The sequence below is a fragment of the Atta colombica genome, unplaced genomic scaffold (assembly GCF_001594045.1).
Source record: "Atta colombica isolate Treedump-2 unplaced genomic scaffold, Acol1.0 scaffold164, whole genome shotgun sequence".
NCBI classification, from domain to species: Eukaryota; Metazoa; Arthropoda; class Insecta; order Hymenoptera; family Formicidae; genus Atta; species Atta colombica.
Genome location: NW_017259255.1, coordinates 451,501 through 471,852, shown reverse-complemented (window position 1 = coordinate 471,852; position 20,352 = coordinate 451,501). Strand labels below are relative to the sequence as shown.

The 20,352-nt window shown below is 32.0% G+C and overlaps 2 protein-coding genes across 2 annotated transcripts in view; one reads left to right on the top strand and one right to left on the bottom strand.

Moving 5' to 3' along the window:
- LOC108686148 (rab3 GTPase-activating protein catalytic subunit) overlaps window positions 1-20,352 on the bottom strand; it is a 43,076-nt gene that overhangs the window by 20,356 nt on the left and 2,368 nt on the right. Inside the window, exon 6 of the mRNA XM_018191277.1 lies at window positions 19,794-20,005. Coding sequence (XP_018046766.1) covers window positions 19,794-20,005 — 212 coding nt within the window. The remainder of the gene's footprint in view (window positions 1-19,793; window positions 20,006-20,352) is intronic.
- Window positions 13,157-16,969, top strand: LOC108686150. The gene is made up of 6 exons (XM_018191280.1): window positions 13,157-14,032; window positions 14,256-14,571; window positions 14,766-15,352; window positions 15,668-16,100; window positions 16,372-16,548; window positions 16,628-16,969. Exons 1-6 carry the CDS (start codon window positions 13,157-13,159, stop codon window positions 16,909-16,911), a joined length of 2,673 nt encoding a protein of 890 aa, XP_018046769.1. The 3' UTR covers window positions 16,912-16,969.

Below are 20,352 nucleotides of genomic sequence, written 5' to 3'. Positions count from 1 at the left end.
TATATATATATATATATATATATATATACTCTAGGCACATATAATATATTGGATTTACAACAAATCTGTTGGATTCAACAGGATTGTTGTCAAACGACCGATTAACCTTAACGCGGAGTGCCATTGATGAAGAATGGCATTCGTTATAATCGCAACGTGATTCGCTCGAGGGAGCTCCTCGTTGTTCGCCGGTCCGTTGGCCGCATATATGCGTGTCCTGCGAGATGGAGCAGGTAACAGTACTTAGATAGTCGGTTGGCATACTGTGCCGACTGGTAGCGCGGACCGTTACAGGCATATGGAAAGTTCGGCGGGTCGTAAAGCAGCCGTGGTAGAGTGCATGAGCCATATAAAAATCCTGCAAGGAAGCACGAGGAAGACCGCGAGGATAAGCTCCCGCGGATCTTCTTTCAAAACTGGATCCAACGACGTGTGTTGCATCCAAGATAAATTGCACCGGCAATTCTAGTTAATCCTTAATTAACGTTACTTTGTATGATTTCATACATTATCTTTTCATATGTCATTTTTCAATTTTTATTCTCATCGAATGCTATTTGCGGGAATTGTCGACTAGGTTCAAATTAAAATATCTGTCTATTAAATATGGATAGATGTTACATGGATTAGACAGATAGATTGATGGAGAATTTTATTTGAGAGCGATTCTTTCATTGTCAGATCTTTGAAGTGGACATCTAGTTTCGCGGATCGAACAACAGAATAATCTTGCGGCTTATTCGGAATTTTGTTTGTATTATATGCTTGTAAAATAATGCTTGGAAAGTCATGAAGGAAGATACAGTAAAAGGCATGAAATGCCATTAACAGGATTCATGTATAACTAGAAGCTCGCGAAGTTTTTAAGTCAATGAAGGATACGTCTTCTTGTAAATGTCAATCGTAAACAATGATTTTTCTATTCAAGAAAATTATATATGCACGAACTTATATTTACGTTATACAATTATATTATAATCTTGAGTTTTACATCATCAGCTGAATATTTCTTAAAATACAATTCATTTAATTTCAACGTCGTCCAAGTAAATTCAAAGAGATAAAAGATTAGATCTCTCAGTTAACTTTAATTAATGTTTCTAAAGGAACAATTTATAGAAGCATCATTTCGAATATTATTTTCTACAAAAAAACATTTAGCTCATCTATTATTGTGGAATGATCACAATGCAAAGGATGATATCATTCTACGCATCTATTTAAAAGTAAAATAACGCGAACACTTTCTCCTTTCGCGAGATAAGACGCATAATGCGAGAGAAATAGGTTCAATAGATGTATTTACAGACGATTGCAACAATCTAAATTAGAGCAGATGTAAAGTAGGCGCACTTTCACCGTATTTACTTAATTCAATGCGATTCCGCGATAACGTGTTGTAGTTAGTACAGTGTGACTCTTAAAATCGATTTCGTTTTACGCACTTTCTTACTTTTCTCATTTCCTGCACACAGTTAGCATTTATTTGAATTAAAAAAGTCTTAGTTAAGAAAGAATATAGAAAATAATTTTCTAAAAAATATGATAAAACTGGCTTCTTTAAATGCACATTTCAAATCTTAATGTTAGAATCATATAACTTATCTCTTTTATCTCAATTAAGAAATAAGAAAATAATTTGAGAAAGTGAAACAATTAAAAACAAATATATTATTAAATGTATTATAAATAACGTTATTCATGTTTTATGTTAGATAATTAAAATTTTATTACAAATCAAATCATTTTGATCATTTATTACTTCAATGATAAGAAGTTTTAGTTAATTTTTTAATCTTCAGTGAGGAAATTAAAATAATCACAGACAGATGCATTTATCGGTTAAACTTCGAGCACACGATTTATAGCGCCTATTCCTTGGCCTATTTTTTAATTATTGTTTTTATAATTAATTATAAAGAATCTAATTATATTTTATTTAAATAATTATTATTCATGTTATCTTCTATAAAACCTAAAAATAATAGAAAGTTATAAATAATATTTTTTTATAAATAATGTTATTTATTTATGTAAACGTAGATCAGTAAGCATATGATTAATTTTTTTCATTTTATTAAAGAGAAAAAAAATTAAATTGCAATTGCTTGCATGTCAGGAGAGATATATATCTTTCATTTTAGAAAAAGTGTTATATATTGTTCGGAATAAGAAAAAATTACAAATATTAATCGTGAGAACTTATGGATCGTGAGCTAAACATTGAACAGGAGCGATCACTAGCCTTTGATCATTATACAGGGTGTATCTGAAATAACGTTCAATAATCATATAATGCTATTCCTAATAAAAAACTGAAAAGTCCTCTACCATTTTGCAATTTTCGCAAAAGTTTTTTTTTTAGTTACCCAATGAGTAAAATATTTAAAATCGACATATAAGACAATTTTAAAACATCTTTAAGTTTTTTTAAGAAATATATATCTTCAAAATATTTCACAAAGAACAATGAAAGTTATCTTAAAATTGTCTTATACATCGATTTTATCTATTTATTCAGCAATCTTTAGAAATTAATATCTCGTTAACTATTGTGAAAATTGCAAAATGGTAGAGGATTTTTCGATTTAGTTTTTTATTATAGCACTGTATAAGTAGGCGTTACTTCAGATACACTCTGTATATAATGCAATAATCTGTCCCACAGAGAGGATTAATTCGTACAATTCTTTGGATGTAGTGTTTCAATGGATTCGAGTTCAATATACCGCATTGCGGGCACTCACATACAGTTACATATTACATACACATACAAATATACATTCATTCTGCATTTAAAGGACTATGTCCACTTTAACATCGACATGCTATATCTATACATAAGTTATCGATCTCTAATGAAGAGGATCAAGTGCCATTATCACATAGAAAAATATTCTGTATAATTTGGAGATATAAATTGCATAAATCTTGGATAATAAAGTATTTGTCGCGCAGAATGAAGAGATAAAGAAGATCAGAAAGAAGAGGGATGAAGGAGAGTGGCAGAAACGGAAAGCCAAAAGAGAACGAAAGTGAAAGGATCGGATTCCATTCCAGCGAATATAGGTGCATGTGATCGTTGCACGTGTGCCTTGCACGCGTTTACATACCACGTGTATCGCTGAAAATGCCGATTTACGAAAAATCATACCGATTTAGAATCACTAATCGATCGGAAAGAAATGTATATATTAGTAACAAGTTGCGAGTAGTTGCGAAAAAAATCTTCGTGATTAGTACACACCAACATTTCGTAAACAGATTCTTTTCTGCGTGTATATTTGTTGTCGATCAAATAGATTTGTAATTATTACAATTAATTAAGTTTATTACAATTTATTATAATTAAAATAATTAAAAAAAATTATATTGCTATAGTTATAATTGTAAATATTATAAATATAAAATTTTTGAACTGAAATAAGATAAATATCTCTCAAATTAATAGTAAATAATAATTATTACACTATTAATATCAAATATATATAATTAATTATAAGTTTAAATTTCACAATGTTAATTCACGATGTTAAGTTAATTGAATTTAACTATTCAATTTTGATATAAATCGATATGATAATCGAAGATTTGTTCATTCTTGTCAATCCATGGCCGACACATTTCACCGCGGGTGATGATTTTTCTTTATCTACAGTGAAAGATTATTTAATCGGCCGATTAATCTTACCCAAAAATGTCGTAACATAGCTAATCGATCGACAGGATGACAGGTTTTCCAGGAGTAGGCACGAGAATTCGCTCAATGAGTAATCATGCTATCGTGCAAAGAGGAAGCATCATCATTTAAAAAAATGTAATCCATTAAAGCTCATTGTCATAAAATTAATCATTTTAATTTGAAAGTATATCATTGAACGCAGCATAGCTTTCACAAGACAGGTTCAATCATTTTACCTTATTTCTTAAGAAATATATTTCAATGTAAAGTATTTCAGTCAATTTTTAGTCAAGATCAATTTGTATTATTTTGCACTTTTAAATTTCAAATCATACGATTTTTAGTTTAAAATCGTGAACGTTAATATCGTGACATTTGATTTGTTCAGAATTCTGTCAGATTGACAACAAATTGATTTATCACAGTCAAGGTCTTTGACGAGGTTTAGATACCGTCGGTAATCCCGCATTGTGTCACAGTCTGATAAACGTGTTCACGCACGCGATCGTGATCAGCAACTTTTCCGTCTTTCCAGAATACTATCAGACGTATTTATAATAAAATACTTTTGTATAGTGTAACTATAAACTCCGGTATATATGCACTTATCAAAAATTTAATTTATTAAGTATTATTTACTATGTTTAAAAACGAATTATATCAGTAAAAATTTTGTCTGTCTACTATTATGAAAAAAATATTAGAAATTAGAAATATTTATATTTCATATTAAAAAATGAATTTTTTAAAATCCTTGCATTTTCCCCAGAGGGATGAGATATATAGCTACTCATAGGGGGAGGGAGAGTATGTATGGCTTATAAAACATTTACAAATAATGCATATAAATAAGTAAAATGGCACAATAACTTATAAAATGCGTTTATAAAGTTTTATTAAGGAATAAGAATGATAAATATGAAGTAATAAATAATAATTACAATCTTCCCACACATATTACAAGTGATATGAGATACATATTTCATGTAATACGTTTATTGTATTTAATGCACTGAATTCAATCTACGCATTTTGTATATTTTGGGTATAAATCCCGCCTTCTAAAAATGCTGTATATCCCAAACAGGTGGTATACAAGACAACAAACTAAACAAAGAATACAAGAGCAAAGTACTTGTATTTTGTTATACAACATGCTTTCCTATTCCTCTACACTCATATATCACGAAATAATTACTTTTTGTACGTCCTACAATAATCATTTTATGTGAACTTTATGAGCGTTACTTATTACAATGACAAATCGATTCAATTCACAATAATTTCATTAATATTAACAGTAAGAAACTGAAATCATAACAGTATACTAATATAACATAAAGGCATGTAACAGAATAGTTGCGGGAAAATTACCCCCCCCCCCATTCCTTCTATTTTTTCTGACTTCTGCGGCGTAAATCTCAGCGCGTCGTATTTGCTGAAGTTACTCTATCTTTATAATACAATTACACGGGAAAAAGATTGTGATCTCTAACGTAATAATTTAGTTCATTATTGTATATATTTATGAGAAGTACAAGGAAAAAATGATTTTGCTGAAATATCTAAAAATATAAAATATATTCAAAAATATAAAAATATAAATATATTCAGAAATAATTTTATTAAATTATTAAAATAATTATATAAGAAATTCAAGCATGACGAACAATGTTGCATAAAGTTTTGATATTCGAACAACTAGTTTGAGCGTTTTACATAATTATTTTTATATAATTATTTTTATAATCCAACAAAATTATTTTCAGATCTATAGTCAGCTATCAGACATTCAGATTTCAGCAAAATCGTTCTCTCTCTATCAATTCATCAATTTCTAAAAAAAACTTATAAAAATCTACGAACTTAATCGCATGTTCTCTCAATAACTTTCCCAATGGATGGAAAACTTTTTCGGTTTAATTTAAGAGAATATGCGATTAAAGTCTTAAATTGTCATTTAATTATAATTGGTAAATATCAAAGCATTTCCGTGTGTACGTTATCATTGATGTACAAATCACTATCAGGAAGAAAAAGATGATCGTTCAGTCATACTCTGGTAACGTCAATGTACCAATTATCGATCGCTATAGTGATGGAGGTATACTATAATTGCGCTTATTACGAATTAATTATTTCAGCGATTTGACTGTTACAATTAAGCGATGTTCCCAAGATTATCTTCCTTAATATTAAGAAACAATGCATCTTACGCAGCATATATATATTATTAAAATATATTAAATTAAGTTAAAAACATGTTCCAATAATTTAAAAATTTAATTATTAAAATGGAATTTCTATAAAATTAATAAAATTAATAAAATTAATAAAATTAATAAGGATAGTCTTCAGATAATTATACTTTTTTTTTTCTAAATTATAAGATTAGATTTAACCGAAAATTCAGTGAGATCGTTTTTCAATGTTCCATCATATATTATGCACGTCAGAAAAAACTCTTCATGCAAATCGTTCATAATGGCGAATAATAATCAATAACGAGCCATCAATAACGAGCCACTACAATTAATGATTTAGTACATCACGCTAACTAGCAATCTGTTCCCATTAACAAGTGTTCCGGCGCCGTAACGATGGCTAGTTTAATTAATTCATTGCTCACTTCCGCGCGTTCTTAGTTCCTATTTTTCTTCTCTTTTTTTTTTCCTTCGCTAAGGAGACCCAAATCGTCCATTGCGCTCTGAAAATTCTTTACTACCGCGAAATCGTTCTAGAAAGCAAATATTACAAGCGCATAATTCTGATTATTGATCATACATGATTAAAAGCTGTTAATAAAAATTTAAATTTAAATTTAAATTATCACATATGTATAAAAATAATATATAAATTATATTTTTTTAATATAAATCACATAATATAAATATTTTGTGATAAAACATAGAGTAAATATCGTGAATAAAACAAAATTTATTATTTGAATTAATTATTTGAATTAATAAAAGACTCAATGAAGTTATCAAGTTAATTTTATGAGAACGTTATTTAAGATTATTTAAGAGATAGAATGTACGATGTCAGAGCGAAGAAACTAGAATTGTACTTTTAATGATATAAAAAAATTATTCCCTTCTTGCTGAAATCAATCTTAATCTTGCTTTTCAATCTTAACGACAAATACATACATAATTAACAATTTCACAATTTGTAATTCTACAATAGTTATTAAAATTCGTAATTATTACACAAGATATATCCTTCTTATAATGAAGAACTATGGAATAAATTAATTAAATAAAGAAATTCGCATCCTACCAATGCACAATAGCCTACTTTTGTAGAGATGCTGCTTATTTTTGCATGAGTTAACCTTTTCGGTATTTAAACTCCAAGCATTTCCTGTTTTACGCTTGCATAAATATAATGATGTTTTAAACTATTTACACGCGTATTTCTCATAATATTTTCCCAGGCTGGCTCGTCAGATTTTTTTTCTTCTCGGGACGGACGAAAAAAGCGTATAAATGGCACGATATCCGCATCTATCGGAAAAGAGCACGTTTACGTATTTGCGCGGAAATAATCAGATCGTGAGTGAAAGGTTCGTAATATTCCTTTCGTCGACCTCGCTGAGATCGAGAATGTGCATTATAGCAACACACTTGCGATCTAGGTGACTCCACTGCCACGAGCTCTTTTTAATCCGGAAGTTGATCACCGAGATATTGCCACGGCAAGCGCGAAAAATGTGAAAGGTTGTGAGCCGTTTTCCCAGATTTTTACGTCTGGCCATAATTGTTGCACACATTTATACAAACGCAATCGGAAGTCGATTCCGTGAAATGAAGAAATCTATTTACTAATTACTCGCAAGCTTAAATTGTGCAATTAAAACTGAGCTAAATATTGAGTTGTCCGGAAAGTTCGTGCCGATTTTGAAGGAAAATTGAAACGCAGAAGATTTAAATTTTAGTATACATTTATTAAATTATATAGGTGCCATTCTGTTCTACAAACTTTCTCCATTTTTCAGGCAACTTGAAAATTCCATCCTTCCAGAAATCTCTCAGGTTTTTCAGCGAAAAATTTTTCTAAGTGATTTTTTATCGATCAAAGAGTTGAAGCTTTTTCCATTAAGGGAATTTTGTAATAATCGAAATAGGTGGAAATCAGAGGGCGTGAGATCTGATGAATATGGTGGATGGGATAGAACAACCGAGCTCCAACAACTTTTGTCGAATTATCAAAGACACATGAGGCCGCGCATTATCCTGATGAAATACGACGCCCTTCCGATTTGCTATTTCTGGATGGTTTTGTTCAATTGTTGTCTTCAATTCGTCTAATTGGGAAGAATACTTCTCTGAATTTATCGTCTCGTTGTTTGATAAAAGCTCATAATACAGGATCCCTTTCCAATCCCACCAGACACAGAGCATGACCTTCTTTGGATGAAGACCTGCTTTTGGGGTGGCTAAAGGTGGTTCATTCCGCTTTCCCTAACATCTTTTTCGCTCAACATTATTGTAAATGATCCATTTTTCATCCCCTGTCACTACTTGCTTCAAAAATGATGTCTTCTTGTTGCGTTTATAGAGCGAGTCACAAATGGAAATGCGATCCATCAGATTTTTTTCCGTTAAATCATAGGGAACCCATACATCAAAATGGTTATGTAGCCAAGCTTCACAAAATGCTCATGGATGGTGGATTTTGACATATTCAACATTTCTGCTAATTTACGTGTCATAGCGGTTATTCTCGATAAGTTTTAATCTGATCTTCATCTGTGGTGGAGGGCCCTATCCGGGCGTTCTTGATCTTCAAGGTTGAAATCATCAGCTTTAAACCTAGCAAACCACTTCCGCACACTTCTTTCAGCTACAGCACCTTCGCCATAAACAGCGCATATCTTGTTTGCCGCTTGTGTAGCACTTTTTTCCTTTCTGGTAAAAGAAAAGCATTAAATGCCTAAAATGCACTTTGTTTTCTTCCATATTCAAAGGCGTATAAAACTGGCGACAAAAATTAACGTATCGCAACCAAATTTTTTTCCAAGTATGCCTGAAGTACCATCTTTTACGATATGTACGCAGGTCATTTGTTTTCAACTTTTCTGATATATTCAGACCTGTCCTTACGCCATCTACCAAAAATCGGCACTTTCCGGATAACCCAATAGTTCCGCGAACTTATACTTTCTTGACACAGCGTAAAAAAAGAAGAAAAAAAATTTATAAATGATAACAATCAAAATCTCCGAAAAAAATCAGTTTGTAAACATTTTATTCATGTGGGAATATATCACAGAAGATTCCTCAATATTCATTACATTCACTTCATCCTTCATTAATATTCTTTTGAACGCCACCCGCGCTGTCTTTCGCAATATTATTATCGGCCTTGACATACAGAAACTTTTTTAATTATTCTTGAAAAGGATTTTCCTCTCTCTAAGTTCTCCAGCTGTTTTACCAATTAAAGCGATTCTAAAGTCTATCGATTCAATGGACTTACACATATGATTTATGTATTATTGACACATCATTATTATTATTATTACATTAATATCGCATGCATATAAATATACGTATAAATTTTCGTACCATATTTTCGTATTAGTTTAATTATAAGTCTAATTTCTAAGAACTCGAATGTTGTTTGTTCAATTACTGGTCTATGAATTACAAGTACAGATTGCAAAGCTTTCATATCAAACAAATACTGTTACAACTCTCATATGTTATATTTGACCAAGAAATGATAATGAAAAATTTTAAATATTTTATTCTTTATAACAAAATGCTTTATGTTTAATATTAAAATAATACTAAAACTAAATTAATTTATATTTATTTTTCTGTAATAACATTTTGTTATTTAATCATTACAAAATAACTTACAATCATTACTAAGGAGTATATTCTATTATCTGTTTTTTAATTTCTGTTTTAATTAATTTAATATAAAGTTTATCACGTAGAGACTTTACATTCTGATATGTATCACTTTATCCTATTTATCGGAGCAAATTATCTACAATGCAGTTTAAGTTCGTGCTTCACTTATTACAAACAAATTATACAGTGTAGTGATAGAATCATTTCAGACATGAAATGTAGAGAAAGATTCTATCACATCAATTTAATTATTATATTATAATCATTATTTAATTATTATATTATAATTAATTCTATCATACCAACATTTTAATCATTATAATTAATGGTTTAATTAATCATCTAATGTCGAAATTGTAAAAATTGCGTCAACAAGCCCCAATCCCCCCACTACTGCAATCACGCACAGAATGCAAGATGTGCGTTTATGAGAATTCATGGCGTGTAAACGCGGGCAACGTGAGACCGGGAAAAACTCGAAAGTCTGGCCGCGATGCTGCAGTGTTGAAACAGAAATGCGGCGCAACCATGTAACAATCTAACAGTCATTATCGTGTATACGAATATAATACATGTGTGGGGCATCGACCTGTTGAGAATTACACGCGAATAAAAAAATCAATCTTCGACCGATAGAAAAAAATTAATTTTAATCTCTGCATATCTTGAAGAATCAAGAGTTGCACTGAATATTATATCTAAATGCATAAAATGTAATATTTCTTCTTCTTTATCTTTTTCTTTAAGATTATTTCGCGAGATAAGAAATTCGAAGAATTTTATTAAAAAAAGAAATCAAGAATAGCATAAATTTGAAAAATTAAACAGTTAAAGAAGTGCCGCTATTAGAAAATCATTAGGCCACTTATGGCAATATTATGCATTGGTGAGATAATCAATAATCATAGAAAATCACCATGGAGAAAAGTCAACGTGACCAACGCTCGAGAACGCCTCGTTGAACAAACCCGAGCCCATAGATTGAACCCGTTACGAGTCAACGGCCGGAGTGTTACGCGTGATATGTGTCCTTAGCCCGATCTCGCTATCGATAGCCACCTTACGGTGCACGAATTCCTGCGGGTTTCGATCATGATCAACTATTCCAGCTTACCTGTCTCGAAATTGTCTAAAAATTTACTGTCAAAGCGAAGATTCACTTGTCGAAAATGTTATTTATCCAAATCAAAAGTCGAAAACAGAGATACGCGAAAAAAGCTGCTATAAATAAAATAGTAAAATTTGTTTCACGGAAAGGTTTTTTTGATCAAATATATAAAAATTTAGATAATACAGACCTGAAAATAATTTTATTGGACTATTAAAATAATTATTAAAATAATGTAGGACACTCAAACTGATAGTAGAATGTCAAAACTTTTTGCAGTATTGCTTATCATGCTTGAGATTCCTACATAATTATTTTGATTGTTATTACAATTATTTTGGATCCAACAAAATTATTTTCATCTCTACTCTTAGATAAATAGATTTTTAGATTCTAATAAATTCTTTTCATGAATTTAATCTCTGTTATTTTCATTGCACTCTACGTTTTGAATAATAAAAAAAACTTCAATTAAAAATTTAACTGTAAAGCAAATTTACAAAAATTGAGATCGTTTAAATAACGAATGGAACCTATGCATTTAAATGTTTCCCTAATATTGATTGTAATACGTGGCGATTTCACTTTCTCTGTCTTCGCAATCCTATAATTATTCTTCACATTTGGCAAATTCGTCGCTTTAATGAATGATTACATTCACTTATATATGGGGAGAAATGGATTACTCTCGTCGTTACCGTACATAACGAAGTCATGTACGGCATAATGAACTCACAGTACTTTTCAAGAAATTCAATTACTCTACACAATCTGATCATTATATATATATCATTTAGGAAAGAATGTTTATGACTATACTTAAGAAGAAGGCGGAAAATTTTGCAACAAACGCCATGAATTTTCATCGGCGCGATGTAAGGTTAATAAAATGTAATTGAAAAAAAGAAAAGCTAATTTATACAATGAATCGCATACTTCAATCGTTTCATTGATATCCGCAAGAGACGAGTGTCGTAGAGTACGAAAATGATATTTGACGAAAATGACCGGATGGTATTTCGCGTTCGTGAAACAACCGTCCGTGAAGGGAAGTGCGAAAAGCATCATATTATAAAAAGCAACATAATTGCGAGAATGCACAGGCATTGCGACATGTGTTTCGAAATCACGCGTGTACCCACGTGCGCCCAAAGGAATTGGCGCTTTCTCAATAAGATGCTACGTTCCCTTAGTTACAACACAACAATGACATCCATGATATTCGAAGAATCTTAGAGTGGAACTCGCGTAACAGCAATTAAATTATCACCTTCTGTAAAATGTTATATCAACGTTTATTCTATTAATTTTCGGAATTTATGTACCTAATTCCATTATATTTTTTCATATCTTGGAGTCAATAAGCTTTTTTGTTGTATCCTGCAAATATTTTCGTATATTATACAATACAATACATTATATGAAAAACGACACTGAATCCAAGATATTTTATCTATTTAAGAATCATTTGTTTTATTTTTTCGTATTTTTTATAATAAACAAAAATTATTTTCAAAATTATAAACAAAGTAATTGTTATTACACAATTTACATTTTTTATAAAATTTTTTATATTAACTTAACCATCTATTTATTTTGTCGATTTATTTTCTGCAGAGTTGGGTAATAACTAGTTAAAATGTTAAAAGTTAAAAAAAAACTTAAAAAGTTAATAACTTTTAATTTAACTTAGTTAATTTTAAATGCATTAAATTTTAACTTAACTAACTTATTTTTTAACATTAACTTTTTAACTTTTATTTAAGTTAAATAATTTTTTTATCTCTTTTAAATATCTTAGAAAAATAATAAGATATAATAAGACTAAGGACGTATATTCGTAATCTGTTTATATTTTAAGACTTAAGTAATTTCTTAAGATGCTAATACAGTTCTCTGATTAGTTTATGTGGTTATGCCATAAGCCTTAGTCCTATAATCTATAATAGATGTTTTAAGCCTTAAGTCGTAAGAAATTGACCAATTAGTCAAATATTCTTCTCGCATTCGATTGTAATTGGTCAATTTCTTATAGCTTAAGACTTATTAAAAAGTAATCACTGATCTTGTATCTTCTCTATGTGCTGACTGTTTTTTAAAGTTATATAACTTATATAGTTATGAGTTATGTATTTATATTATATATGAATAAAAAAATTAAAAATTTAATTTACTTAATAATCTATGCAGTTATTTAATCTCATTTTAAGAAAAATTAGGATCTTTTGATCTAAAAAATAATTTTTTTCAAAATTAATTAACTTTTTTTTAACTTAAGTTAATTCAATATTGACTTAACTTACGTTAAGTTAAATTTTTATTCCTTCAACTTTTAACTTAACTTTATTAATTTTTTAAAGCCATTAACTTTAACTTTATTATAAGTTAAAAAAAATATTAACTTACCTAACCCTGATTTTCTGCAAAAGGGAATTTAACAAGCCTACAATAAACTTTTTTATTATTGTTTAAATTGTTTTTATTTCTTGATTTTCAGACATGCAAATTCTAAAGGAATTATTGCTGTTGCTAACGGGAGCGTTTGTCATTGCGGCGACGACATCCGTCTGTCCGTGGTCACAGTATACGACGAATCTCGACAGCTCATGCATCTGCGATTATAATTTAGCTGGCGAGCTCTCGGTGCAGTGCGATATTGTCAATTATGAACAACTATTGTCGGCGATGCGTCGTTACGCCACCAAAACGTCAATTGATCTATTTTATATCACTAATAGTACAATCGGTGTCTTGAGGAACAACTCGTTCGCCACTTTAAGGATTAACAATATACAGCTATCTGGATGTAATATCAAAAGCATCGAACCAGAGACTTTCAAGGGTCAGGAGAATCATCTAAAGAGTTTGAATCTTAGAGATAATGAACTCACGGAAATCCCCGGTATCAACTTGAAAACCCTGAAGAATCTCACTGTGCTCGACCTCTCAATGAATAAGATTACCAAAGTCAATGACAATGCTTTTGTTGGTACCAAACTAATCACGTTGAAACTTTCCGACAACGAAGTCACTCTCGTGCCGGGATCATTTCGCGGTTTGGAGAAAACCCTGAAAAATCTCAATCTCAAAGGAACGCGACAGAAGAAAGTGCCGGAAGCTCTTAGAGGACTAAAGACTCTGGCCTTCCTTGATCTGTCACAGAACAGCATACGCGAACTTCCTGGCACATCCGGAACCAAAGCTTTCGAGGGTCTTGATTCCCTCACAGGATTAAACCTCGAGAGAAATCTAATCCAAAATATAGGTCCAGATGCATTCTTCGGCATCAAAAACACTTTAACCTCCCTCAGCCTGTTGAACAATCTCATTCCAGATTTCCCTACGGCGGCTATCAATAGCGTCCACGACCTTAGAGTAAGTAATAATAATTATAGAAAAAAATAGTAGACTCAAGTTTAAAGACAAATACTCAGAAAAAAATTTCTCGTAACTATTCAACTTAACTTCCGGAATATCTTGTTAAATTCCTTAAAAAATTAACGTGATTTTTTTCGACTGACTATTTCGCAGTGACTGTTTCTTTTTGACGATTAATCAAGCCGCATTATTTTCTATGAAATAAATTGATTCCCTCTAGGTGTTGGATATTGGATTTAATCTAATCACCGAACTACCAGTTAACGCCTTTCAAGGAAACCCATCGATCACGCTATTAGCGATCGACGGTAACCCGTTGTCCACAGTTCCGGAAGAAGCATTAGCCCAACTGAACAGTACCCTGCGAGGTTTAAGTCTGGGCGGACGATTCCTCGTCTGCGATTGCCGCTTACGCTGGATCATTGAATGGATTAAGACGCGAGACTTACAAGTCACCAGTCGTGAACGCAAGCCACAATTTTGTGGCAGTCCTCAGCGATTGCAAGAAAAGAGTATTTATAACATCGATCCCGAAGGTAAATCCTATGCTCATCAACATTTCCTCAAGCTTAGAAAAATTAATTTTTTTCTGAAATCACAAAATTAATTTTCTTAACTTTAATAAATATATTAGCGTTAATTAAAAAAAATAATTACTTAGAGTAAGAGTAATCTATTTTAGAAATTTCAAATTCAATATTGGAATAAAAGGAAAATTTAATTGTTATAGAAATGAATTGTGAGCGACCGTCGGAGATAATCGGAATCGGAACAGTGGAGAGCGTAGACACAAGAGAACCGACGGAGACGATAGCTGGAGATACTGGTATCCATCTACCGACCGTACGATCCACAATTTCTACAACTGAACTAGTCACTAGCACAACACAGCCTACGACTTCGGTAATAGTGTCGTCAACAACGACTGAGCAAAGGAGAACGACACCATCGGTACCATCCTCGACCTACATTCCCACAACCCGACCGACTGCTGCGCGAACTGGAAACGTTGTAGTTGTGAGGACCACTTTGTCGCCATCAAAGCAATCGCAAGAACATGTGCAACAACATCATCCGCCGAGGCCACCGTTGGTCCTGGGTTCACCGTTATATAAATCGAAATCGAACGAGAAGGACATCATTGTAAAAGATGTGCTGAGACAGGATAACGCGGTTATTATATACTGGGACACGGAGGCAACTAACATTCTAGGTTTCAGAGTAATCTATCGTCTGTTCGGGGATAATAGTTTTAAGCAAGCACCACCACTCGAGGCTAGCGAACGAGAATTCAGAATTAAGAATGTGCCTTCCCAGGTAAAAAGATGTCTTTTACAAAAAATTTCTCGAGCAGAAATTGAATCAGGGTTCGATTAGGGCCGCTAGAGATTATTCCTAATCCTAATAGGGATATCAGGAATGTAACACAATAACCTGATAGAATCGAAAGATCAGGTTCTTATTACAGAACTTATTTAGATCCCTATTCAGATCCTGATTGGGATTATATCAGGTAGTTCTTGTGAGGAACGCTTGATTCCTGATCGCGCATCAGGCATGCCTGATCGAATTTCTACTCAGGTTCTTTACATTAAAAATTTGGATAATTCATATGACATTAATCAATTATAGGAATGCATCGTAGTTTGCGTAATCTCGCTGGAAGAAATCAACATTACACCGGCAAATGTACCGCATAACCAGTGTCGTGAAGTCAGAACGGAAAATTCGCCCACCTCAAACATGGACAAGATTACAATTGCTGCGAGCGCGGCTATCTGTGCCACGATTATCGTCGCAGTGATTATCTTCGTGGTCGCGAATCGACGCCGTGCTCGTAAGTTGCATACCCTGCACAACATCGATCAAACAAAGATGGGCGGTCCAATCGCCGGTCTTCCGGTCAATTGTTGCTCGAATGTGGGTCCGACTCCCAGCCCCGGCGGGCCTCTGTCATCAATGGCTACTCTAAATGCCTACAACGCCCAGAAAGAGTGGGACCAGGTGTCGGCCTACAGCAACAGAAGCATTCCGCGGCCGAGGATTTTCTCTATTGATCGACAAGGTAAATTGTTATCTCTTTATCATTTATAATAGATATTTGATATTCATAAAGTTTATCATCTTGTTTATGCTTTAGGTAATTTTATTTTAAAATCTTAAAATAAGTCATTAGTTATATCTATTGAGTCTTAAGATAAAAAAACTTTCAAAGATTTGTATCATTACATCTTTGAAAACTATGTATAAAAATACTGGAAGGATAAATATTTATAAAAATAAAAAAATATATTTTTGTCTTGTAGCAAACATAAAGAAAATAAAATGAATTTTAGGATCGATAACCAGGGCATCCTGTATTGATGATGTGCGTTCTCAGACCGGACACTATAGCAGCAAAATATCTGCCCGATCGATCGCTGATGGTCAATCTCAGCATAGCTTCTCCAATAATTCCACGCGGTATTTTTCCAACACTGCGTTAACTTCCAATCTCGTCAACACGAGACCAGGTTGGTTACCTGTGTTCGATGAAATTTATCATGAACTTTACTCGTCTAATCTTCTACATTGTTTCTTGCATTTGTTCAGAATTACGACAATCGCGCCAGTCGCTGGCGGCTGCCTCGGACCGGATGTCGCGGTCGAATTTTAGCAGCAATCATCTGCCTCCACACTCGTCAGCCCGGCGGCAGCGACCACGATCGCGTAACCGTAATCTCGAATCAAATCCGCCGCGACCTGGCAGCCGATACAGCCTAGCCGATTCCACGCACACTCTCAATAACTACGATGAAAATAACTGGACCGATCATGACATGGATATTTACATGGCTCGTAATCCCACCACGAGGAGTGGTCTCGTGCCGCTCTAAATATCTGTGGCCTCTATGTCTCGTCGTTCATTATTGCTCAAGCGTATTCAATAGAGTCCAATCTCAATCTTTAGGATTCTATCCTAAAGTCGTCTGTTTTACCGATTATTTCCCAAATAAGTATTCTTCTAACTGCCTTTACATACAGATTCAAAAATCCTTTATCATAATGAAAATATAAACGGAAATATAGTCCAAACTGATCAACTTTATTGCCAAAAACAAAAAAAAGTTGGAAAATTAGATTTTTTTGTTATCAGCTTTTAGTATTGATTTGTAATAATATTTGTTTTATATAGAATAAACTAGGATTATATGGCTATACAAAAAAGATGGTCATAGATTGTAGTTTCTTCAATAACTGCTAAAGCATTTTTATAGTCATTTTAAAAGCCTATAACATCTTCGCATAGCTATGTTATTCGAGTTTACTCTACAAGTTTTATACTTTGTATAAAACAGTCTTGGTATGGACTAGGGATTACATGAACAATGTTGAGTACTTAGAATTAAACTTAGATACTTAATGTAGTTAACATAAAAGATTAATTAGAAAAGGACTTCGTCCTTATGAAAATTGGATTTCGATGGAATTGGCTGAAAATTTAATATGTTGCAAATCTCGTTGTCCTAATAAAAAGTCTTTATGGACACAACCCCCTATAATTGATTGATTCCAGTGAGAAATGATAATCGAACATCGATTTCATTGTCATTTTTCATACCTCTACAAAGCATCGTTTTTCACAACTAGCTAATACAACAATTTTTTATTTTCAACGAATACAATGCATTCCTATTCTCTTAATTGCACATTTTTTCTATGCATATTTTTATATAAAAAGTTGTAAAAATAATATTGACTTGAGATTGACCTGATTTTAGAGGTTTAAGGCCGTGTTGCTTCATATCATTTAAATCAGGATTGAGTTTCCTATTCAATTATGTTATACTTTAATTTAACACAGTGTTAACTTAAATCTCTAAAATCAACTTACCGATCTCAAGTCAATATTGTTTTTATAGCTTTTTATTTAAAAAAAATATATATATATATATATATATAAAATGTGCAAATAATAAAGTAGTACATCATACTCATTAAAAATAAGATATTGTAATAATTAGCCAGTTTTAAAAAGTAGCGCCTCGTAGATGTTAAACGATCAATTATAAGGGATTGTGCCCATTAGACTTTTCATTAAAATAACAAGATCTACAACATATTATATGTTTCAAATTTTCAACAAATTTTCACCGAAATTCAACACTTACAAGAATTGTGCGAGGTTTTTTGTATGTATGTATGCGTACAATTTATTTAATAGTGTACTAATTTAGTAGTGTACTGTATAGTGATGTGTCAATGATAAATCATATGTGTGTAAGTTCTACTGAATCAGTAAAACAGACGACTTCAGGATCCCCTTAACGGATCTTAAAGTAGGACATACATACGATTTCATATCAGATTGAACTCAATAATTTTCGTAGAACAATACGTGTATATTACTTTTATAATTTGGAAATCCTTCTCTAGAATTAAAGTGCATTAATCGAGTCTGCAGCTTAGAATTTTCAAGAACGATAAAAATTTTCGAAATTAAGAGATCTTTACCATTTTTTAATTCAATGTGACATCTTGAACTGTCAAATCGTGATAACATTTGTTTGATATAAAAGCTCTGCAATTTACGAAATTGGAGACTGCAGACTAATAAAGATTACACGAAAAAATAATATAGAATTCTTAGAATTAAACTTGAACCTATCGAAAATGCTCTTTATTTCCTGTTTTTTGCTTTTTATCACTTTTTACTTTTTTGCCTTTTCGCCTCTTACCCAGTTTTTCGTTTTCTGTCCCGAAATAAAAATTGATGACGTTCGGAAGAGACAATAAACACGTGAAAAAAAATGCGAGTTGATAAAACGATCGTAAAGAAGAAAAAAGGCACGAGGTAAAAAGCAAGAAAGCAAAAAACACACTGCAGATTAAGTTTTAAACATCTAATTGAATCGTTTTACAAAAATTTATGTATATGTGTGCAACAGTAATGTAATAGTAAAAATGTGTTGATGTGTTGCATCTTATCAGTAAAACAGCGATTTCGTCGGTTCGAGCTTCACTTTAAGATCCCCTTAATAGATTGTTTTCGTTCGCAGCGCAATTTTTAAATCTAGATGATCTTTCTAAATCTAGACAATTATTCTGCTCGAGCGAGAAGAGCTAAATCCCAATTCCCCTTTTTAGAAAATGTTTATCGCGATGGTAATAATATATCGTAGAACTTTATATAAAATATTGAAAATATGTTCATGTGACAGGAAAATGGAATTTAACATGCTTCGAAATTTATTCAATTCCAATCATAATGTTAACGCGACAGGCATTACTATGTAATGCTGTCAAATGCGTGCAACATTGCGAATGTTAGAATTACTAGTGTTACAGAAGCGCCTTAGATGTACATCCCTGTGTAACTCTAAGTAATCTTAAGTAAAAATATTTTTAATTACAAAATTGTTGGAACGAATGAGTCGAGAATGTTCTTTCAGATTCAAGTGCATGCACTTCCAAATGTTTACTTTCGCACGGCGAACTTCGCGATTATATTATCCAAAGACTGTAATCAAAGTGTTTATCTCTAGAGAAAAGCTACCGCGACCAAGTGAACTGATATATTGTGAAGACACTGCTAATCGCTTTGAATGAGAGGTATAACGCGAAATGTCATGAGAAACTTGACAGTTTTCTCTGTTGACTTTACCTTATTTTATAACAAATGTATTCGCACGTGTATCTACATGCGCATACATTGATAATGAAGACGATTCATCGTCCAACGTACTGACAAATAAAGAGATTACTACTCAGTACTTACCCAGGTATCAGGACATTCTTTTCCCACCGGAATCTGATCTCTTGCACAAATTCATGCCAGAGTTGGGCCAGAGCGGTTGCGCCCCCAAGATTGTGCGTGCAGTGTGCTGCAACGACTGATAGACGCCACACCAAGCTGTCCATCGTGCAAGTTTTCACACCCTTCCACTGATCATCTTCCACAATCGGGACAATATCGTTGTAAGGGAACTTCTGCAAGGATTTTGAATCTGTGATTATTAATTACGTCTTTTATAAAAGAAATCAAAATTGTCAATTTTATTTTTATTTTGAAAACATTCGAGATATTTTCATATTTTCACATTTTGAAAAGATTTCTGTATATATGAAAAAGAGAAAATTAATCAGTTGATAATATTTTATACTTCAAAAATAACAATTAATAAATTAAATAAATTAAGAGCTTAACTTACTATCTTATTAATTTATACATTTATAACAATTACATTACTTTTTTTACTTTTGGACATATTTGATCCCTTTTATATATATAAATAGTAAGAGATTTTTGAATGAAATTTAAATAAAATAAGAAAATT

Excerpts from the sequence above, each read along its gene's own strand:
- LOC108686150 (XM_018191280.1), top strand. The coding sequence starts at position 13,157 with ATGCAAATTCTAAAGGAATTATTGCTGTTGCTAACGGGAGCGTTTGTC. Across the intron at positions 16,101-16,371 it reads TTTCTCTATTGATCGACAAG|GATCGATAACCAGGGCATCC; the intron begins GTAAATTGTTAT and ends AATGAATTTTAG. Across the intron at positions 16,549-16,627 it reads TCTCGTCAACACGAGACCAG|AATTACGACAATCGCGCCAG; the intron begins GTTGGTTACCTG and ends GCATTTGTTCAG.